This window comes from Equus caballus, chromosome 27, assembly GCF_041296265.1.
Source record: "Equus caballus isolate H_3958 breed thoroughbred chromosome 27, TB-T2T, whole genome shotgun sequence".
In the NCBI taxonomy this organism is placed as follows: domain Eukaryota; kingdom Metazoa; phylum Chordata; class Mammalia; order Perissodactyla; family Equidae; genus Equus; species Equus caballus.
The window spans coordinates 29,141,378-29,165,190 of NC_091710.1; the positions used below are offsets into that span (position 1 = coordinate 29,141,378).

The 23,813-nt window shown below is 39.9% G+C and overlaps 1 protein-coding gene across 6 annotated transcripts in view; it reads left to right on the top strand.

Annotated features, from left to right (window-relative positions):
- Positions 1–23,813, top strand: part of FUT10 (fucosyltransferase 10) — a 171,364-nt gene that overhangs the window by 66,854 nt on the left and 80,697 nt on the right. For 4 of the 6 annotated variants that reach the window (XR_011433341.1, XM_001493209.5, XM_014736576.3 and 1 more), the window contains one exon: positions 13,836–14,556. The exons of the other annotated variants lie outside the window; for them this stretch is intronic. Coding sequence is in view for 3 of the 4 variants with exons in the window: in XM_001493209.5 (XP_001493259.1) it covers positions 13,836–14,060 (225 nt within the window). In the remaining variant the exon portion in view is untranslated. Of the gene's footprint in view, positions 1–13,835; positions 14,557–23,813 lie in introns of those variants that run through there. 6 annotated transcript variants of the gene reach the window in all.

Genomic DNA, 23,813 nt, shown 5'->3' on the forward strand with positions numbered 1-23,813 from the left:
TCACTTCTGTCATATCTGATATTAATTTTTGTCCTCTCTCTTTTTTTCATGATCAATCTGAATACAGTTTTATCCATTTCGTTGATCTATCCAAATAATAAGATTTTGGTTTCCTGTTTTTTTTTCTTTTTTCTCCCCAAAGCCCCAGTACATAGTTTAATATACTAGGTGTAAGTCCTTCTAGTTCTGTGTGAGATGCCACCACAGCATGGCTTGATGAGCAGTGTGTAGGTCTGTGTCCAGGATCAGAACTGGTGAACCCTGGGCTGCCAAAGCGGAGTGTGCAAACTTAACCACTATGCCCCAGCCCAGCCCCTGGTTTCTTTTCTTACTTTTCTGTTTTATATTTTAATTACTTTTGCTCTTTATTATTTCCATTCTTTTTAATTTGGGCTTAATTTGCTCTTTTCCAAATTTCTTAAGGTGGAAACTTGGGTCGTTAGTTTTAAACTTTTATATTTTTCTAATATACATGTTTAATGCCAAGAATTTTTCTCTAGTCATCACCCTACCAATTTAGATTATCATGTTAATACTAATTCAGTTTAAAATATTTTAAAATTTCCATTGTGATTTTTTGTTTGACCCACGAGTTATTTATTAGTATGTTTTTCAGATTTCACATCTTTGGAGATTTCCTAAATTCCTTTCTGATACTGGTCTTTTCCATTGTGTTATTACAAATATGTTATATGACTTGAATCATTTTAAGTTTACTGTGACTTGTTTTATGGCCCAGACTGTGATCTATCTTGGTAAAGTTTTATGTGCACTTGGAAAGAATGTGTATTCTGCAGTTGTTGGTGAGAGTGTTCTATAAATGTCAATTTGGTTAAGGTGGTTGATAGTGTTGTTAAAGTCTTCTATATCTTTTGTGATTTTCTGTTTACCTCTGCTCTTCATTGAGAGGAATATTGAAATCTCCAACTGTAATTGTGCATTTGTCTTTGTCTTCTTTCAGTTGTATCAATGTTTGCTTCAACTATTTTCAAGCTCTGTTATATATGTATCTAGTATTACTGCGTTGTTTTGGTGAATTGGCCTATTTATCATTTTGTTCTTCTAAATTCGTTCCTGGACAGTATTGGCTTGGTTGTAAGTGTTCTGTTTGCTGAAGGGGAAGAAGAAAGCCGTCTGCCAGCATGCGGTATTGAAAGTTACATATAATCAAGTTTGGTGAGAACCTTCCTAGGGCCCTAGTGGGAAAGATTGCGCCTCCCGTGACTAATCAGGAACCAGGAACCTATGAAAGCCTAAGTTGCAGAGATAAGAAGCACAAAATAAGCAAATAGGTCACTGGGAATAGTGGTGAGATTAGTCAATCCTACTTCTACTCTTTGGTTCCCATAACTGTGTAGTCCAGCTATTTGGAGTACGGTCTCGTATTTGGACCACTAGTTTAACAAACCTGTAGAGTATTGTCCCTGAGCTGGTATTTGAGTTGAGCCTTTAACAGGCTGTTCCAAATTTCTTTTGGGCCAACTTCCTCTGAGTGATGGGGTACTTGTAAAACCAGTAAATCCTATATCCCCTCTCATATTGTCCATTGTCCTAGTGTCATCTGTCCATTTCAATACCTCTTTCCCCTGATATAGTGGGTCCCTAGGTCTGAGTCAGTGTTGTAGAAGATTTCTTGTTGCGAAAGAAGGTATTCTATAACCCCTGGATGATAGTGCTGGCAGAGAGATGGGGGATAAGGAAGTCAAACATGGGTAGAGTAAGTGTCAGTTTCAGTAAGGATAAATTGCTCTTCCTTCTAGGGTTAAAGGGTTTCACTGTATTCAGCTTATCACTAAGTGCCTAGATGGTCTCCTCGAGGAATGGTGCCTTATCAAAAGGCTCGGTATTGGTCATTGGTGCTGGTAGGTTAGGTATTCAACAGTGGCAGTAATTAATTCTGCCTTTTGGAGTGGGAGTAAAGCTTTGGGGTCCATGCATAGCCTCTGTCATTGCCATGATGTCTTCTCTGTTCATGGGCCCCAGGAACCAGTATTGGAATGAAAAAGGAGAGAGGTTGTCTGACATCTAAAGATAAGTCATTACTGTCCACCTGTTGCTTGTGAGCTTCTTCTCAGTGGATGCTTATTGTGGGTATTAACGTAAAATGTTGATTGGGGCAGTGTTGATCTGCTCCTCTACAGATACCAAATTTAGCAAGGCAGCTGCAGTTGGGTCTACTGTTAGGTTAAGTTCATGGTAATTTCCACCATCTTCCATGATTTATCTTGTTTTTGTCAAGGGTCAAAGGTGAATTAAATGGGGAGGGCGAGCTATGGTGTGGGGACAATCCCTCTGTCTGATGGGGGCATGGATCTCTAAGCTTTTCGAAGGATATGGTATTGCTTCAAGATTTACTACCTTGACACCCCAAATAACTGAAGCAATCTTGAGAAAGAAGGACAAAGCTGGAGAAAGAAGAACAAACCTCTCTGATTTCAAACTATATTACAAAGCTTTAGTAGTCAAAACAGTATGCTATTGGCATAAAAACACACAGAGAAATCAATGGAACACAATAGAGAGCCGAGAAAAAAATGCACACGTATATGTTCAATTAATTTATGACAACGGATCCAAGAATATACAATGGAGAAAGGACAAAGTCTTCAATAAATGGCATTGGAAAAACTGGACAGCCACATGCAAAAGAATGAAACTGGACTGCTATTTTACACAGTACACAAAAATTAACTCAAAATGGATGAAAGACTTGAATGTAAGACCTGAAACCATGAAACTCTTAGAAGAAAACATAGGCAGTAAGCTCCCTGACGTGGGTCTTGGTGATGACTTTTGAATCTGACACCAAAAGCAAAAATAAACAAGTGGGATTACATCAAACTAAAAAGCCTCTGCACAGCAAAGGAAACCATCAACAGAATGAAAAGGGAGTCTACTGAATGGGAGAAAACATTTGCAAATAATATATTTGATAAGGGGTTAATATCCAAAGTATATAAAGAACTCATGCAACTCAATAGCAGAAAAACAAACAATCTTAGTAAAAAATGGTGAGAGAAGTTGAATAGACGTTTTTCCAAAGAAGACATACAGATGGCCAACAGGTACATGAAAAGGTGCTCAACATCTCTAATTATCAGAGAAATGCAAATCAAAACCACAATGAGATATTCCTTCAGACTTGTTAGAATTGCTATTGTCAGGAAGACAAGAAATAACAAGTATTGGTGAGTATGTGGAGGAAAGGGAACCCTTGTGCACTGTTGGTAGGAATGTAAATTGATGTAGCCAACTTTGGAAAACAGTATGGAGGTTCCTCAAAAAACTGAGAATAGACCTACCATAAGATCCAGCTATTCCACTTTTGGGTATTTATCTGAATAAAAAAACTCACTAACTTGAAAAGATATATGTACCCCCATGTTCATTGTGGCATTATTTGTGATAGCCAAGATATGGAAACAACCTCTGTCCATTGACAGATGAATGGGTAAAGAAAAGTTGTATATATATACAATGGAATATTATTTAGCCTTAAAAATGAATAAAGTCTTGTCACTTGCAACAACATGGATGGACTTTGAGGGCATTATGCTAAGTGAAATAAGTCAAACAGAGAAAGACAAATACTGTATGATCTCATTTATGTGTGGAATCTAACAACAACAACAACAACAACCGCCACCAAAAATCCAAGCTCATAGATGTAGAGAATGGATTGGTGGTTCGCAGAGGCGGTGGGTGGAGGGTGGGTGAAATAGGTGAAAGGAGTTAAGAGAGACAAACTTCCAGTTATAAAATAAATGAGTCATGGGGATGTGGTGTACAGCATGGTGACTATGGTTAATATACTATATTGCATATTTAAAAGTTGGTAAGAAAGTAAATCTTAAAAGTTCTCATCACGAGAAAAAAATTCTGTGTGTATCATGACAGATGTTAATTAATTGTGGTGATCATTTCATAATATATACAAATATCAAATTATTATGTTGTACACCTAAAACTAATATAATATTGCATGCCAATTATACCTCAATTAAAAAAAGAAACTTAAAGGGAAATTTTAGGCATAGTAGTACAAATCTTTAATGTAAGAAAGCATAAAATTGCAGAGTTTACTATTAGGAAGCTGCTATATTTGTTGAATGGATTTAATTTCAGCAAAAAATTAAATGATTGTGTGTGAATAGTTAATAGAATTGGGAATGTATATATTTATATACACACCCACGTATATGTGCCCACATATATACTCCACACCACACATATATGTGCTTCCCCCTCAGTTATAGAAGTAATACAAATTTATTCTAGTAAATTTGGAAAGCGTTGAAATGTATAAAGGGTAAACTACAAAATATCCTAGGTTCCCAGACTCTAGAGATAATGATTGTTAATATTTTTTCCTTTCTCTTTTCTTCACTTATATTTTTCTGTCCTAATTTTTCAATAAATGTATTATCAATATATGTAAAAAAAAAAAGATTTACTGGGCCAGCCCTGGCAGCCTAGTGTTTAAGTTCAGCATGCTCTGCTTTGGTGGTCTGGGTTCAGTTCCCAGGTGTGGACCTACACCACTCGTCAGTGGCCATGCTGTGGTGGTGACCCACATACAAAATGGAGGAAGATTAGCAACAGATGTTAGCTCAGAATGACTCTTCCTCAGCAAAAAACATTTACTGTCGTGGCTGATGGGGCAGTTTTAAGGGATTTAACTTCATTTTTCTTACCATAATATCTTTTATTCCACAGATCAGGGGAACCCATGTGAGGTTTCTCTGAGCCGCTAAGTATAACTATCCCACATACTCACTTGAGACCCAAGGAAATAAATACAAGTTGAATTTGCAGATGCATTGAAGCTGCTGGACATAGGGAAAACCTCCCTTTGTCACATGGCCATCATGTGCTATCACCCTAACCTGGGAACCATGATAGAATTTAAGCCTCTAGTGACAATGTCAACTAGATCCTATATCCAACAGTCTTTGAAAATCTGAATAATTCTGTTTACTTTCTCCAGTGAAAAATTACACGGCAATGGCACTTTGGATCACTCAGCTTTGGTTTGTGAACTGATTTCGTTTTTGAAACAGAGTGAGGCACTTGAGTTTCCTTTGTGGCAGCTGCCATCAATTTTCTTTTTGTGCCCTCTCTGTCTCCCTCTCCATCTTGATTATACAATTTGAGCAACAATCTAGTTTCTCTGACCATCTATCTCATCTTTAGAAATGCCGTGATCCCCAGTGGTGGAAGCAATGCCAGTCTGGTGTTTTCACTCTTTGTGGTAGTTCCTTCCTCCTTACCTGTTATGGTTAAGTGTTCATAAGTGGTTTTTACCCATTTGGGAATCCTTGTTATTCTAAGGACCTCAGTTCCCTAGGAACATCTCTTACTTTCAGCCCCAGCCTTCAGAAGATAGTCCCCATCCATAGCCCTTCTCTCACCAGTGTTTTCCCTATTGACATCATGAAGCAAGTGTCCCCTTGGCCCTCTCAGCGAACATAATCAGGTGGCTGGTTCTTACATATAAATCCATTCTAACTTTCCCAACCCCTGAACCTTCTGACCTCCCTCCTCAATATTATGCCAAAGAAGCTCTGGCATCTCTGTCTCATTTACAATAGACTGTCATGTCTAAGATTCAAGAAGCCATCCAACAAACTATTAGGACCAGATTCAGTTATTCTTGCCAGAACATTGAATTCCATATCATAAGTGAGTCCCTCTAGGTCATGAATTCCTATTTAGCCCTATATTCCTCCCACCCCGGTCCAACCCCTCAAGATGCCGTCCTACACATGCTTCCCCAATTCTTGCCAGTACATCGTAGCCAAGTCCTCTAGGTCTTCATTTTGGCATATAAGCTGCTTCCTCTTTGAACAGGGACTCTCCTTTCTCTCTTATGTGCTGAGGGCTGGTGATAAAACAGGTGATAGTGTTATTCATTATAATGGCGATTTACTACCAGCAGTGGGGCCTTTATTGCCATCAAGTGAGTAATGCTTTCTAGGGCCACCTCTGGCACCAACTGTCATAACCTTGGATCCACAGAAAACAGAAATGGAAGTGGAGGCATTTGTGCTACAATCTTATTAGGGAGTACAGTCCTAGAGAGGAGGAGAGAGGAACAGGTGAATGAAGCAGTGAAAGAATGAGATCCAATATGAGGATACTGCTGATTGGTTAGTCCCCAGGACCCCACCCCTGAGAAGCATGTACTGCGTCTCAGGACCAGTTTCTTTAGGGTAAGGAGTGGTAGAGAATTATCCACTGGTTCCAGCCTTCCTTTGATCAAAACTTTGCCCCACTGGGCTCATCTCCCCCTCAAGTTCAGGTTGCACATATGTGATATGAGTGCTAAGAAACGTTCCACAATGACTTCATCAGTTAAATCCTAGGAAAGGAAGTGTGAGTCACACAGGAGGAGGTCAGGTGTGCAGTTGGTTAGAGCCCTGCACAGCTGGAACAAGAGACAGACGAGGTTGAGAGGTTCAGGTACATAAGAGGTGTCAGCTAGAGTATAATGCCCTTACCTTCATCTATGCCTACTGTCCCCTAGTCCAGAGACCCACTGTTTACTTTTCTTTGGAAGATATGCCTCAGCTTTTGCTGGAGTGGGGGAACATTAGTTTCCTGTTTGTGCAGTGTGATAATCTGGGGCTTTGTTTCTTTCCAAAATGACAACCAACTCTTCTGTTTTCAGCCCCATCTTTACACCCATTTCCAAAAATTCTTTATGCCACCAAATTCCTGAATGTCTTGGGGACTCTGCAGTATAGATTGAGTTGACTGACTGCTTTCCCACTGCTCTTTAGAACTCAGCTTTCTCAGGTCAACTAAGTCTTTTGCCACCCACCTACTGACTTTGCAACTTCCAAAATTTTGTTACTTTCATTGCCGTTATTTTGTTTGTCCTTTGAGTCTATGTCTTAATTAAAAACTCCTTTCTGTCATTTGAGTGATGGTACTAAGTCACCACCAGGAGCAATAACCCTAAGTCATCAAAGGGCTACTTGCCAGGAGATAAAGAGCTGCTTTACATGTTCCTTCTTTGAGCACACTTTTATCTAATGTCTACTCAGTATAAGACCTATGCTTCCTGTATCATAGATGTCAGCTGTCAAAAGTCACCCAACAGACAGCTTGGATAAATATTTTTCTTCTTAACAGTTAAACATTATGTTGTAAGTAGTTTGGACGATCCTTTGAAGTTAGAATTATAAATAAGGTATGAAAGTTGGGAGGATTTCTAATAAGGAAAGATTCAGCATGCCATGACTAAATGGCAGGACAATTTAGAGATTTTCTGTTTGTATGTAAAATGAACAAAACAGATAATGTCTTTAGGTTAACAGAATTTACTTTTTGGCCAGAGGTGGGTATAGTACTTCCTCATTCTTTTATATATTTTAAGTTGAAGATGTGAGGGAAAATTCCAGTGGGACATTATTGATTGCCTTATGTTTTCTCCCTGTAAACCATCCGTTTCTTTATTTTGATTTTTCTTCTCTTACCTTCTTGAAGTGGTGATCTTAGAATCATAGAATGCCAGGGTTGTGAGCAGCTTGGAGATCACCGAATTCAACATCCGTTCAACTACTGATTCCTAGCATTTCCATTTGACTCTTGTTTTATATTACATTTCTTGGCTGAAACTCCCTTTATATTATTTATGCATGTCGTCTACCTTTCCACTTTGTTCTTTGACATATGAATGGTAGTCATTTTAAAGTTCCTGCCTGATAGTGCCAACATCTGAGTTCTCTCTCAGTCTGGTTCTGTTGATTGCTTTATCTCTTGACAGAGTTTTTTTTTTTTAATGCTTGTCATGATTTGTAATTGATTGCTGGACAGCATGTACAGAAATACAGAAACTGAGGTAAATAAAATTTATGGTCAGAAATGAGCTTGCTTCTTTTTCTATCAGGCTATCAGTATGTGTGGGGTTGAGTCGGTCTAGTCGGGAGTTGAGCTAAATTTGGGTTTGTGTTGCTCCTGTTGCCTTTAGTGCTCCAGAGCTTCAGATTATTCCAGTAATAATAATTATCCACTAACTAAGAGCTGCTATTATCTATGCTTAAAGTGGGAAGTGGGGACTAAATAGTTTTTCTCAATATTTCTCCTCCACCCTCAGCTTTTGGCAGATCCTACATTGCAGGGCCACAGAGAGGATCTCTCTCCAAGCTCTTACTCCTTCTGCAGTAATAAACTACTCTTTCTTGTTACTTGGTGAGGGCGGGGTGGGTTCTTTGTGGTCTTGGCAGCCTCAGACTTAGGCAGGCTTTGCATTCCTGTGCCCCAGTGGTGAAGTTTTCTCAGTGTTCCTGCCTCTCCTTTCTGTGGCAACCAACTCTACCCTGTGTCTGTGGTAGGTTTGAATGGGAAAGCGTTTTGTGTCCCTCCCCAGTGGTAGGTGACCTCTGGTACCATTGTAGCATCCTAGACTACATTATAGCATTCTAGTTGCCAGCCTCCCCCACAACCATGAGACACATGAGTTTTGCTTCTACCCCTCCTCAGGGGTAGTGGATTTTTCTCTTGGATCTGGGGACAGAAGGTTTGGTACTGCTTCCTCAGTGGCTTAAGGCTCTTTCTCTTCCTGAAGGAATGATCTGGGGAGGTTGGTGGGGCTTTCTGAAGCAGATGATCACCCTCCCTGCACTGCTCCACGGAGGGGTACTCGTTCCCATCTCCTGCCGTGCCCCCAATCTTCCTTTAGGGCCTCTGATGGAGGTCCATGAAAAAGAGCTTTTAAGTGAGTTTGAACTCTTTTGTGTCTGGGGCTCCCCGGTATTCCAAACTGACATGGTAGCCCATTCTTCGTCTTTAAGAATTTGTTAAAATGTTAACTGATTTCTTGTTACCTTCTTATATTATGTTTACCTGTTTCTCCTGTGTTTAGCCAAAGATGGAACAGATCATGTATGCATCTCTCCTTGGAGGGGCTTGTCCCTCTTTGGAATTCAGTTTACTTGGTTGCTGTGTGATCTCAGTTCTCTGATGGACTCAAGAGAAGTTATGAATTCGTAGATTATCTGACTTTTTCCTTATTGTTAGAATAGGAGCCACGTTCCCTGTGGAAGCAAAATATTTGTTAATAGTACTTTAGAAACAGCCTGTTTTTCTGCCTAGGACCTCAGCTGGAAAGGCATGATGAGATGCTGAAAGTTAGTTACTTCCAAAAATATCATAACTATTTCATCAGACACACTTACTTTAGGTCATACTGTGAAATATTTCTGGAAGAACACTAGAGTTGAGTCCATTTCATAAGATTCTTTTTTTTGTCACCTCAGATGGAACTTTATCCTACACCATTAAATGGACTCCTGAGTGCAGAGACAAGGAAATAGAGTATTACTGTCTTTCTCATATAAACAGTTATCTAAGTCAGCATTGAGAAGGCCATCGGGGGTTATGTGGTCAGCATAGCTATCGGCTGACTGGATTCAAGCATCATGAACAAGTCATCTGCTAATTTATGTTGGAACATTTCCAGTGCCAGTGATTTCATTATTTTTTAAGATAGCCCATTTTTATCTTTTGTTAGTTTTGACAGTTATATTGTTCATTATATTGAACCCAAACTTTCCTTTCTATAGTCCATTCTGAACTACCTGCTTCTGATTCTTTAGTTCAGCGGGATAAAGCCTTACATCTGTACGCATCAGTCAACAAAGGTGAGCTGTGGCCTCTCCAAAGTTGTTTCGTGGTGATCACTTTGGGCCCTCCTTGCTTAATTCTGTTCTGCTCTTGCTCTAAATACAGTTTCCACCTCCCCATGAACTCTTGCTAAAGTGACCCCATTTTGAGCCTACCTCTGGTCTTTTGAACTTTGTATTGGTATTTGGGCTTCCCAGATTTTAGGTCTTAGATTTTGCTAATGGTTTGCTATTCGGATTTGTGTTCTGGTTTTCTGTGCTTGGTGTTGTCTTATCCTCTTCACATCTGTTTCTTGTTTGCTTTTCTTCCTCTTGCCTCCTTTGCTCTCTTGTTTTCATTGGTCATGACCTCATATAGCTTCCTGAGAAGGAGTATATGGGGAAAAGTGTGAAATGTCTTCATTTTGCTCTAACATTTGAGCAATAGTTTGGCTGAGTGTAAATTACTGAAATGGGCATCAGTTTTTCTCAGAATTTTGAAGGTATTTTGCCATTCCCTTAAAAAAATTTTAATTTCAAAGTGATTTTAGATTCACAGAAGAGCTACAAAGATGGCCCAGAGTTCCCATATACTCTTTACCTGGCTTCCCCTAATGTTAACATTTTTCATAACCGTGGCATGATTGTCAATACTAAGAAATTACTATTGGTACACTACTGTTAGCTGAACTACAGACTTTGGTCATATTTCACCAGCTTGCCCACTAACATCTTTTGTCTGTTCCAGGGTAAAATCCAGGACACCAGATTGTAGTTAGTCATCCTGCCTCCTCAGAATCCTTCAATCTGTAACAGTTGTTTAGTCTTTCCTTATTTTTAATAACTTTCATACTTTTGAAGCGTATGGTCAGCATTTTTGTAGAATGTCTCTCTGTAGGGCTTGTCTGATGTTTCCTCATGTTAAGACTTGGGTTGTGGATTTTGGGGAATAATACCACAGAGGTGAAAGGGCCCTGCTCATGTCATCATATCAGGGGATGTATGATGTCAACATGACATGTACTGGTGATGTTAACTTTGATCACTTGGTTAAGGTGGTATCCAGTAGGTTTTTCCACTGTGAGGTTACTAATTTTCCCTTTCCTCTGTATGAGTCACTAAATCCAGCCCACACTCAAAGGAAGGGGAATTAAGCTTCACTTTTGAAGGAGGAATATCAAATAATTTGGGACATATTTTAAAAACACAACAATGATTAATAAATATTTGGGGGAGATATTTTGAGGCTATGCAAGTACCATTTTCTCCTTAGAGTTTTACCCGCTAATGTTAACATTCAGCAATGAATCTCACCATTGGTTTTTTTTTCTTTTTGCTGGTGAGATTCACCCTGAGCTAACATCTGTTGTCAATCTTCCTCTCCCTTTCTGTTTTTTCTCTCCAAAGCCCCAGTACATAGTTATAGGTCCTTCTAGTTCTTCTGTGTGAGCCGCCACCACAGCATGGCTACTGACAGACAAGTGGTGTGGTTCCATGCCTGGGAACTGAACTCGGGCTGCTGAAGTGGAGTGTGCCAAAGTTTAACCACTAGGCTGTCAGTGCTGGCTCTCACCATTGCTTTTTAACTTCCAGTGTTACTGTCAAGAAATCCAACATCATCTTAACTTCTGATCCTCAGAATTGAATTTTCTCAAGAAGGTTGTAGAATCTCTTCCTTCTTCCTTGTGTTCTGAAATTTCATAAAAACATGTTTTAGCAAAAGACTGTATTGTGCTGAGCTCTCAGTGGTCCCTGTCTATCTGAAACTTAGATCCTTCAAGTTGAAGAAAGGTTTTTGAATTATTTCCGTGCATATTTCTTTTTCTCTCTCTCTCTTTTCTGGAACTCTGAATATTTGTGTATTTGTCCTCTGAGACTGGCTCTTTAATGTTAAAGAACCAATCCAGGAAGTCCAGTATTCAAATGCTTTTCCCATTTCTTTATCTTTTTCTTTTAATTTATGGAATGTATCTCAACTTTGTCTTTCAATGCTATTAATTGTTTCATTTCAGCTGTTATATATCTAATTTCTACTATCTTATTTTTTTGGTTCTCTTAATATTTCCTTTTCTGGTATCTGATTTTTTTAATCATTGATGTTCTTTTACGTCTTTTTTGTGAAGTTTTCTAAAATTTTGTTCATGCCTTGCCTCTGTTTTTCACATTGGTACCTTTCCTCAGATGTTTTGTAAACTTCGTAACCTGTTCATATTAGGGTGATTCTATTGGAAGCTCTGAGTATGAGTGGGGCATACTGGCTATTCATATTCATTGTAAGGTGATTCAGCTGGGTGGTTTCCTTAAGGAGTTCTGACTTACATCCTCCTGGACATATCACATTCCTCAGAGAAGAACCTTTTCTTTTCCTGCTTGGATTGTGAGGCTTGGGTGCCAGCATTGTGGGAATAGATTGTAGGAAGACGGCAAGAAGCTCTCAATATTTGGTGTTCATATGCTCACTGAATCCTTCTGTTTACTGTACCATGCCACTGCCCTCAACTTTGCCTCTCGTTCTCCAGGTCAAAGATCTTGTATTTTACTTCTGCAGATAATAAACCTCAAGTCTTTGTCGGGTAAGGGAGAGGAAGACACCTGGTCATGAGGAGAAGATGAAGGAATCTGAGTATCTGACTGCTTTGTAAACAGACTTTCTCTTCATTCTTAGCTTCTTGCCCCCTCTCCCACTTGCAGGAGCATCTGGTCCTCCTGAGCCTTTAGGAGCTCTGCAGTGCAAAATGGACTGGCTCCCGGCTCATCCTACTGCTGCCTTGTGATTGGTGTTTTAAAAAAATCTGTTTAGGGATTTACTACTTTTCCTTCTGCTTTCTAGTCTCTACAATTTGTTACTCCTCTGTCCTCTTCCATTCTGCTAGTTCTTATAGATGACTATCTTTTTGGAACAATTCTTTGACTCTCATTTTAATGGTGCTTCAGGAGGGGCTGAAATTAGATCTGTGTGTCCCATCTGCCATTCTGGAGTTTGTCTGTCTGTCTGTCTTCCTCCATCTTTCCCTCTCTTCTTTCTTTCTTTTCTGTCTTCCTTCTTTCTTCTCTTGGAAAATTATTGCAGGGCCAAATCCTGAAAGGGTCTTAGAAGCCACTGTAAAGACGTTGACTTTAACTTGCAATGCAGACAGCTGCTGAGGTTAGCCTGCAGTGCATCGAGGGTGGAATCAGGGAGCCTCATCAGGAGACCATGGAAATAAACCAGGAGAGAGCTTGGACCAAGCTTGTAGCAGTGTAGGTCTGTGTGAAAGCGTTTTGAAAGCTAGGAGGTCCTGTGCAAATGTCAGATATTACCGTTGTTTGGTGGACACATCTTGGTGTAGGGGACAGTTGAGGCAGTACGAATCCATTAAAAACGGGATTCGATGTACATGTGACAACATCAGTACATGCAAAAACAGTGCTCGGTGAGAAAGGAACAAACAGAATGAGATATACAATACAAGACCATGTAAGTAAATTAAAAACAAATGCCCAGAAAATAAGAACACATTTTCTAAGAAGACATTTAAAACAAAGAGCTGTATTAAACACTTTCAAATGTGTGCCTCTGCAAGGAGGGTGATGGCAGTGGAATGTAAGAGAAAAGGAGAGAAAGAAAGAAATGAAGTGCCAGACAAATACCAGGTGATAAACAGACAAAAAAAAGGCGATAGCTTTAGAACCTGGAGAGAGCTAGGTTCAATCTTAGGTATGCTGTTGGGGACAATTTACATAACTTTTTGGAGCCTTAGTTCCCCCCTCTGTAAAATGGAGTAGACGTATATGTTTAGTATATTTGCAATAAGAATTAAATGGGACAATCGATGTAAAGTGCTAGCAAAGTGTCTCGTGCATAGAATATTCTTTCTCCTTCAACTCTGCCACAGTGTAACTATTGAGAGACTATGGATTGAAGATATTTGCTTTAGGGAGAGTTTGTGCTCCATTCTATCATCGTGAAGCAGGAACATGGGACTTGTCCTTCCTTAGCATTATTATTATTGGTATTTTTTGGTGAGGAAGATTGTCCCTGAGCTAACATCTGTGCCAGTCTTCCTCTATTTTGTATGCGGGACACTGCCACAGTATGGCCTGATGAACGGTGTGTAGGTCCGCACCCAGGATCTGAACCCGCAACCCCAGGCCTCTGAAGCAGAGTGTATGAACTTAACCACTATGCCACCGGGCAAGCCCCCTTAGCATGTGTTTTCATTCTTTTTTTCTCTTCTCTCCATGCAGGGCTTACCACCCAAAAGATGGAGGGCGGAAGTTACTCACCTGAGCTGCCCAGAGCCTACAGTGTTTACTTTCTCACCTCCAGCCCCACCTAGGAGCTCTTTGCGACAGATGTGGATACCAAGCTTTGAACAATCCAAGAAAGAAGCCCGGGCCCTGAGGTGGCTGGTTGACAGGAATCAAAACTTTTCAGTTCAAGAGTTTTGGGCCCTAGTATTCAAGGACTAGTTTCAAAAAGTGTCAGAGTGATATAGACTAAGGCCGTCTTGATGTTTATTTTCTAGGTTGCCTTCATATATGAATACAATAGGTACTTTGTTGACTATCCTTTAGGATAAGGGTCAGTTGCTGCAGTACTGATAATGAACCTTATCAGATAATAGATATGAATTACCCCTAGGGGTCACCTCTCTATTTTTTTATATTAAAAAAGTAACTGTCTGCTGTGGACACTGGTCACCTTCAGTTTACATGTCTGAACCCATGCACCTGCCTTTTGTGGAAATTCACTTGATGTAGTGCCTGCTGTCCTCGCTCCAGGGAGGCAGGGGCTGGAGCTGTGGACTCTTGATACTCACCTCACTCTCTGCCGTTATTGGTATTTGGCAAGTACAGTGTCCTGATGAGGAGCATGAACATGAAACGCATTAGAACTTGGCAATGAGAGATTCCATCTGTTGGTTTCCAAGGATGTAAGTGAGTAATAAAAGCTATGTGAAGTTGATCTGCTATTTACTCTTCGAGTCAAAAGAACATATGCGTGTTTGTATCTTTTTCTCTATACTCTCAGCTACCTCTCTGACTCTTCTTATTTTCATCTCGCCCTGCGTCTTCTCCCCATTCCCTCCAGAGTGGAATGTCTTGTGAAGACGTGCCTCTTCCTTGTGTGTTTTGATCAGTGAGATGTTCCCAATTGTCTCTTACACTGCTGACCAGAATAATAATGATATGATTTGGGCTGGACAGCCTGTTCGTTTTGATCCGTGTGAGAATGGAAGTGAATACCCCCAGGAACTCCAATTGTGTTGAAGGTGATTTGTCTTTTCTCAGGGTGATGTACAGCCTGTAGTGGGAGGCGGCCCCACTGATCTGTGAGCATTCCTTGTCATTTCTGTTCCTGTCACAGAGAAGGTTCAGCTCTCTTGTCTGGAGCATCTGCTGGAGCTCCAGAAAATAGAAGAAGAAACAACACTGGCTCCCATTTTCTTCCCATGTGAGAGTGAGAAGGCTTCTAGATGGTACCAAAGCCTGTTGCCTCCTGATATCCTGGCTTTGGTATTCTTTATTGTGGAAAGACATAAGCTCCAGGGGACAGGAAAAGTCCCTGATGCTCATGTCCCTGATGTGGCAGAAAGGGAAAACTTATGGGAGCTCCCGTGGCACTGGTTCCCCTGTATCACAAGCCAGTGCCTTTCTGTGCTTGCCATGAGCAATCTCTTCCTTAAGCGGTGCTCTCTGTGGCTGTGCCGGAGAAATGAGGACTGAAGCCAGTGACTTCTTTTAGAAGCAAGAAAGGTCACATTGCTGGGTGGGAGAACGTGTCTATGACTGAGTTCTTCCCAATCCCAGCTCTGCCATTAACTACATAAGATTTTGTAGAAATCTCTTAACCTCCTGTAGTTTTTGTACCTAAAGAGAAGTGACTGGACTGGTCTTTGAAGTTCTTTTCTGTGTAATACTCTTTAATTGCTTATCAAAATTTAAGAAGTTTAATTTTATAGGTGTTTTTAGTAAGACAGTAACAAACCATTTCAGAGCCACTATTTTTCAAAGGAAGCACACTCCTTTGGTGGAAGAAGCATGCTTATTGGGTAGTGTGGGGATAAAAAGGAATTTATCTCTCTTCCATTTTATCTGATAATATCAAAAGGGAAAGGATTTGGAGGGGAGATTGCTTGTTAAAGACCAGATTTTAAATTGTATATTAAATGAGGTTTTTTGTTTTTTGTGTGTGTTTTTCATGGTGGTTGTACTCTTAAAAGAAAGCCCAAGATATGAATTGTGCCTGTGGTGAGATATTATCAGATAGCTGCTTATAGGCCACACGTGTGCCTTAAACCTCAACAGTTCACGTTGTTTTGTTGTATCTTGCTTCTTCATCATGAGTCCATAGATGAAATTCTCCCTAAACTTTTCTAAAGAATGTAGCTCTGGACAAATTTAGTAAAATAAAATTACTGATCATTTAGTGTGGTATAAAAATTTTGTAGAGGAAGAGATGGAGGAGAGGAAATTTCCTAGGATTGGAAATGAGGTGTATCTCAAACAAAATCAATTATGGATTCTTTGGGACTCTTTGAGTAGCCATAGATCTGAGACTTTATTTAATTTTTGGCTTAGCATATACATCTTCTGTGATAGGATTTTCATTAGTAAGATGATGCCATCTTGTCCATGGTAAGAGCTGTCGTGGAGGGAGAGGCATTCCCAACTGGAGCAGGATTCTTACCAGAACAATGGGAGCTATGCTTTTTGAATTCTGTGTAAGGACCTCAGTATGTTTTATCTGTGTTAATCCCATCATACCACACCTTTCTGTACCTCACCGTCTCCACTTTTGAAATATGATTAAGAAAGTGTTCTACCTCACAGGGCTGTTGTGAGGAAGGACTCATGGCTGTGAAGGAGTTTGTGCAATGAACGTTCTGTTTAGTGTTTCAGTACGTTTCACTTGGATTGTTCTCAAAGGATAATTTTCAAAGTGATGCGACAAGGTGGACAGAAACCTTTTCGGAAATGTTGAGGGGCTGGCCCATGGCCGAGTGGTCAAGTTCACGCACTCCACTTCCACAGCCCAGGGTTTTTCCGGTTTGAATCCTGAGCATGGACCCAGCACTGCTCATCAGACCATGCTGAGGCGGCGTCCCACATAGCACAACCAGCAGGACTACAACTACAAAATACAACTATGTACTGGGGGGGGCTTTGGGGATAAAAGTAAGAAAAAAAAAGAAGATTGGCAACAGATGTTAGCTCAGGTGCCAATCTTTAAAAAAACAAAAGAAAGAAATGTTGAAGAAAATGATTACGAGTGCTAGTCAATACCCCTCACTTCTTCATCTGAAACTGGAGGGAGCTTTGACCTTTGATCATGTAGCAAGTGTAATATTTCAGAATCTGAGTGCTGACTGCCTTAGTTGTTACTATTAAGGACTAGATTCTAGTAACTATAATATCTGTTGAGGTCATTATCATTATTAGTAACAGACTGAATGCATGCAGTGTTCTATGCGCTACTCGGAAATAAAAGACAAGCAAAATGAGCATCGTTCCTTCAGAGTCACACACTGCATATTACACATAGGAGAACTAGCTCAGTATGTCTATCTATAGAACACTACCAATCCAAGCACAGTACAGAGCTGAACTTGAAACGCCCAGTGTAATATTATGCATTTTTAAAAATCATTACTACACGTGATTCCTGCTAAAGATGACAGTTCATTAGGGGAATCCAGTGTAGAGTTAATTTTCAGTGAATGATGCTGATTATCTAAAGCGACATGGGTACAACTCTGCATAAGTGACATATGTCTTTCTTGTTACCCTCAAAGTATACAATATAGAAGTTCACAGGCCAAGAATAACGGTGGTTAGTTTATGTTTCAAGTGACTTTGCAATCCTGGATATTTTATGGAGGGCTTTCTTACCCTTTAGGAAATTTCTTTCTTTTGTTTTCATTTTTTGTTGTCATTAGTGATACCATCTTTTCTGCATCATCCTAATATCAACATATATCTTTATTTTCTTCTGATTACAGGAATAAAAAATGCTTGAAAAACTCAGACAGAATATAGAATTATGAGCTATGAGTCTAGAATAAGAAAAACCTGGTTTTAGTCCCCACTCTCCAATGTACGGTTTTTGTTACTTTGGTCAAGTTATTTGGGCTTTATGAGCCTCAGTTTGCTTATCTATGAAATGGGCATTATAATACCCATTATTATAATAGCCAACCTCCCTGTGAAATTGGATGTTAAATAAATTAATGTTCATACTTAACTCAGTAAATGCTAGCTGTAGTTGTTACAGCTATCTGTGGGCATCACCTTTTTGTTTGTGAAGACCTTGATTGCGATTGGTCCAGAAAAAGGGAATGACTAATGGTAGTACCAGGGATGGTACCCTTTTGTTCTTCATTTAGTTATTTGGTACATATCTATTGTTATGAGATAAGCATTGTGCCAGGCACGATGGCAGATATGTATGAGTCATGGGAGAGAGAGATGTGTAGGTTTCTGGGTAGGGCTTTGTGATATATGATGGTATTAAAATCAGGACTGAGGAATACTCAAATTGTACTCTGTCTCTCCCTTCCATGGGATTTCTGATGGAGTTTTACACAAAGCTCCCAATAGCATAATGGAAATCAAACAACCTTTTTATAGCAGCTGTGCAAACCCAAATAAACCCAGTGCAATGATATCTGGTAAAAGCTGGATTTGAACATCTTATTTAGACTTGAAGCCTAAGTGGGATCTTTTGTTGCCCTTTCATTTTCCAATTCTCAATCTTGTGACTGGCCTGTTCAGAGTGTCTATATCAAGAGAGAGGAGAGAAAGATGAACAGGTCTGTAGATCCAGACCCTACTTACTTATTAGCTGAAAATTAAAAAAGGGAGAAAAGAAATGGAACCTGGTCAGGCATTCTCTTAGGAGACAAGCCCTGTTTGCTCTCCACATGGTGTGGATGCAAGAACATGGGCTGTAATGCATGGGAGCTCACTTTTTAATCACAGTAACCTCTCTGCTAATAAAATGTGGCCCATCAATATCCTGAGCCCAGCCCATTAAATTAGTGACCCTATTGGTGCTGGTGGTGGCAGTTATTAAGGAGATGGTGAGAGGCAGAGGCGGAAGAGGCTCTCCATGATTTTTGTCCTCTCAACTCATTGGGCTTAACAGCCAAGCCTGTGGTCAGTTGGAGGCGTGGCTGTATCCCTGAGAGGGTGTGACCAGCCTATAACGGCAGAGGCCTCTTTTCACCTTCCTGCTATCTCCCCTTGCTCCTTTGTAGCCCCTTGGAACCAGTGGCAGGAGCAGTTCAGCTGTTGTCTCTGAAGCTTCCGAAATGAATCAGAACTGGATATTGATTAATGCTTCCAAGGGCATTTTAGGCATTAGGTCAAAACTTTATTCCCTATTTTAGTTCCCATGAAAACTATGACCACATCATCCAATGAGCTCGCCAGAGAATGTTACACAATCAGCCCAAATAGGCCATTATGAATATTCGAAATTTTACTGCCACAAACTCCTTAATTTTAAAAAACTGATTGAGAAGGTAATTAAAGAAATTTAGAGGCCATCAGTGGAGGTAGGGGGTGATATTAATGGTTTTAAGGCAGGGACATTCTGGAGCCTAACATGAGTTGCTTCTTATAGACACAGAGTAAGCATGACTGGAGACTCACCTGATAAGTCACACTCACAGGAAAAAAAGCTAGTTTTACTTAAGAATGTCCTTGATGAAACAATAAAAATGATTCGTTTTATTGAACTTTGACCTTTGAGTGCATGTCCTTCTGCTATTCTGTGTGATAAGTGGGGAGTATGCTTACAGCACTCTGCTGCACCCCAGAGCACAAGGGGAATCTCGAGGAAGAGCACGCGTGTGGTTGTCTGAGTTGTGAGCTGAACTAGCAGCTCTTGCATGGAATACCCTTGTTCCTCAGAAGAACATCTGGCAAACGGTGGACGTTCAGTCTTGGGTTTTTGTCAGTCATCTTCGTGAAAACAAAGTGAGCCTGTCACTTTAAGAGAACTGATAGAATTTGTTGCCCATGGTAAAAATTTCAGCTTTCAAATGAAAATTAAAATTTTGGAAAACTGATTTCCACCACCTTGAGCTTGACAATCTCGTGATACTGAGAGACTTTCCTGATGAGATTAGTGGTGGTATTAACAAATGGTACTTTTGACGTTGAATGAAAATAGAGATGGTGATGTGTAGCAGTGTTTTTAGTTTATTAAAATTATAAAAACATTTTATAAATGTAATTATAAAAATTAATTTTTATAATTTTAAGGAAGGAAATGATAGTGTTATATATGGAGAGAGTGCATTCTTTTAATTAAATATATTTTTTTAATTAAGTTCCAGTGAAAATGGAACTTCCAATGGGGGATTTTAAAAATTATTGATGACTTGAAAATTAGGGTAAGATAGAAGGTAGTCAGCTTTCTTATTTTTTTTTTTTTTTTTGTAAGGAAGATTGTTGCTGAGCTAACGTCTGTGCCAATCTTCCTCTATTTCATGTGGGATGCCGCCACAGCATGGCTTGACAAGGATCTGTGCCCACCATCTGGGCCTGCAAACTCCAGGCCACCAAAGCAGAGTGTGCAAACAACCACTAGGCCCCGGGCCAGCCCCGGTAGTCAGCTTTCAATGAGGGAAAGGAAAGCCTTGGTTTCTTAATTTGGAAACAACAACAAGAAAGTATTAAAGAACAAGCAAAATATTTTTAAAATATATCAAGGAAGTTATCATTATTTGGGTCACTCAGAATATCAGGCTGTCTGGAGTTTATTAATGAATTTAATAAAGTTTTCTTGAGCACTTACTGTGTACGGGGAATTATTCTGGGCCAGCGGGTTACAGCTGTGAATGGAACTGGCAAAACCCCTACCCCCATAGAGCTTACGTTCTTATTCTGGTAGGGAAATGAAAATGGAAATACTCTAGCAAAATATAAACCACCTCCAGAAAGCTTTTATTCCTTTATTTTGTAAGGGCTCTGTGAGATGGAATTTTCCTCCTGCGTCCCTACCACTCTATGGGAAACATGAACTGTGATATAAACGGGTTATATTGATAGAGTGTATTAAACGTACTGTATTTACAAGATATATTAAAAGTACTGAGAGTTCACATTTGAAATGAGCTGGCAGGTCTAGAAGCAAATCCTTTCTCTGTCCTTTCCATTTTTTTGTGCGTGTGCAAAAGATTGGCCCTGAGCGGACATCTCTTTTCCTTCTCTTTTTCCTTGAAGAACATGTCCCTGAGCTAACATCTGTGCCAATCTTCCTCTACTTTTTGTGGGATGCCACCGCAGCATGGCTTGATGAGCGGTGTGTAGGTGCACAGCCAGGATCCAAACCTGTGAGCACCAGGCCACCGAAACGGAGTGCAAACTTAACCACTACGCCACCAGGATGGCCCCTGTCCTTTTCATTCTTTGCTTGTTATTTTATTTCTGTTCCCCAGAAGAGGAGACATTTCTTCTGTCAACATTGGGTGATTTCTGGCAAGAATCAGAACTCTGACTTGGGGAATAGCAATAGCAATGGTGAGCCCACTGGGCAGGCAGCTCCGCTCCAGCTAAACTACATCTGTCACCTGAAGTACAGGGGCTGGGGCGTTAGGGTTAGGGTTAGGGTTAGAGTCAGTGTTTACTTAGTCATAGCGCATTCAAAAGTTTTCTCTTGCAAGCTGCGTTCACTCATCGTGTATACAGATCACACGCCATTAATAAGAAGACTCATTTCACCACTGAAAAAATATTATCTGCTAGTCTGAGAGAACACAGGTCACTTAGATGAGATCTTTAAGTAGCGAAGTGTAATCAGATGTCTTCTACTTCCTGTTGTCATGATCTAAAATCCCCACTTCAGTGTGCAGTTAGCCTGGAGGTAATGGAGCAGAAACGACGAAAAGGAAACGTGTCCCTCTTTGTTTGTTTATTTTTGCAGTAGCTCTAGGAATGCCACTGAGAACGCATTTTGGCAGCCTTTAATCAGAAAGATGCTGCAACTCTCTGTGACTTTTAGCAGGATGTGTTCTCTGGAAAGACTGTGATAATAAGTAGGATGACGTTATAATTTATCGTCCAAACTGGGACACACTTTTGAAGGTGAAAGGGGAAGCTCTTAATTACGCCAGGACAATAGACATAAACTGGGATGTGTGGTTGCGCTAGCTATAGGGACTGTAGGGGAAGACAGGGGGTTTCAGCGCCATTGAGTTCTGGAACAGTCTGTGAGCAGAGGGTGCTGGGATAAGGAAAACGTTCCTCATGTTTATTAACGGTGGGCACTGTGCTGGAGACTGCCATGTACAGTGGCACTTAGTTGTCACAATAGCCATTTGAGGTAGATAGTTTTTCCCCCTGCTTTTATAATGCAAAACAAAATAAACCTCAGTTTAACCATGGTGGGGCTGACATTTTAAACTTTTGCTTTTAATTGAGAGAAGCCGTTATTTAAGATTTGCCAACAGCTTGTTTTTCTGGCGGCAGATTTCTCCAAGTGTCCTGGGTAGACATGATCTGTGCTCCAGCAAGAGCCTCTTGATCAATCCCTTTGCTTATGGCGATGGAAGGTACCTGGGTTCCCCTTGTCCTGGAGGAAGGGAGGAATTTTTTTGTGCTTGGAAAGGGTAGCGCCTTTAAACACCTTAGTTATGGAAAAGTCAAAAACCGATTCTAGGAAGAAGTAAAACTTTGAGTAGAATAGGTGCCATGAACTCTCTTGAAAATCATTGGGACTCAGGGATCCTTCCTCCTCACCTTATAGAACCTCCTTTCCCACACATCTTATTTTGAAAAACTTTTGGAACTGCAAAAGATTGCAAGAATAATATAATTAACACTTTTCTCCAGTTAGATTCACCAATTCATAACATTTTGCCACATTTGCTTTATCTTTTTATCTTTTAATTTTTTTGCCATTTGAAAGTAAGTTGCAGACTTCACCCCTCCATTTTCCATGAAGGGCATTCTTCTAAATCAGCACAACACCATGATTATACCCAAGAAATCAAACACTGATGCAATCGTATTGTTTAATACACAGTCCATAGTCACAGTTTCCCAACCGCACCAATGATGAGTAATTATAGCTGTTACTTTTTTCTTTTCAATCTAAGATTCAATTGAGAATCACACGTTGCATTTATTTCTTATATATCTTTAGTCTCTCTTAATTTAGAAGAGTTGTCTTGTTTTATCTTGCTTTGCTTTGTTTTTGGTCTTTTGTGACACTGACATTTTTGAACTCAAGCCCATTTGTCTAATAGAATATTCTGTAATCTGGATTTATCTGATTGCTTTCTCATGATTAGATTGATAGACCCCTTCTTTTGTGAGGTTCAACGTTATTAGAACATTTCTGGTGCACTAAGAGACCCTAACTGAGGCAGCTATCAGAGAAGACAACAGCGGCCCCTGAGTAGAGACTCACTATATGAGAAAAGGGAGTCTTGGGTGGTGACTCAGGCTTGACACCCAGGTCTAGGGGATAGGTAGTTTTGTACAGTAAGGGGTGTGTGTATGTATCTGTGTGTGTGTTACTGTATGTATGTGAATGTCTGAGATTGAGAGAATGAAGGGAAGGACGAAGTGGAGGAGGGGGAAGAAAAAGTAAACTAAAGAGACATATAAAGAGAATAATAAATATGGAAACGAGCAGTAATGGTGGCAGAGAGTGAGGACTTCTGGTCCATAAATTAATTTTTACAATTTTCTATCTGTAAAGCAATTAAATCTAAGAACAACTCCTTGGATTAATAGAGCCCTAAAGTTCTTAGATTTATTAGAATAATTAGAATGGGATATTAAACCCTTTTTGAGATAGGAAAGTTGGAAGTTCATATTTAAAAAAATTAGATTTTATTTTATTACCTAAGATTGTGAAGCAAGACATATCAATTATATACATAGCTTCTCCAATGTCCTATAACTAATAGACAGATCCAAATTTCAAACCCAGGATTGTTCTGTTTGTCCATGTGTTTTCCGCCATGCTCCATTTTCTCCTATGGGGAGAGATGGAGGTTGCTGCGATTCTGTGCAGTACCCTTGAAAAAATAAAAGTCCCTTTTCCCACTGATCTGGGAAAATCCAGTTCTACTCTCAAAAGCCTTTAAAATAAGTATAAAATTCTTTACTAGTGGAAAGGAGCCTGTGTCAGGGCTCATAAGTCAACTATTTCTTCTTCAGGAAATTTCATGTGATATTGGAATTATAAATAATTTGGTTTGA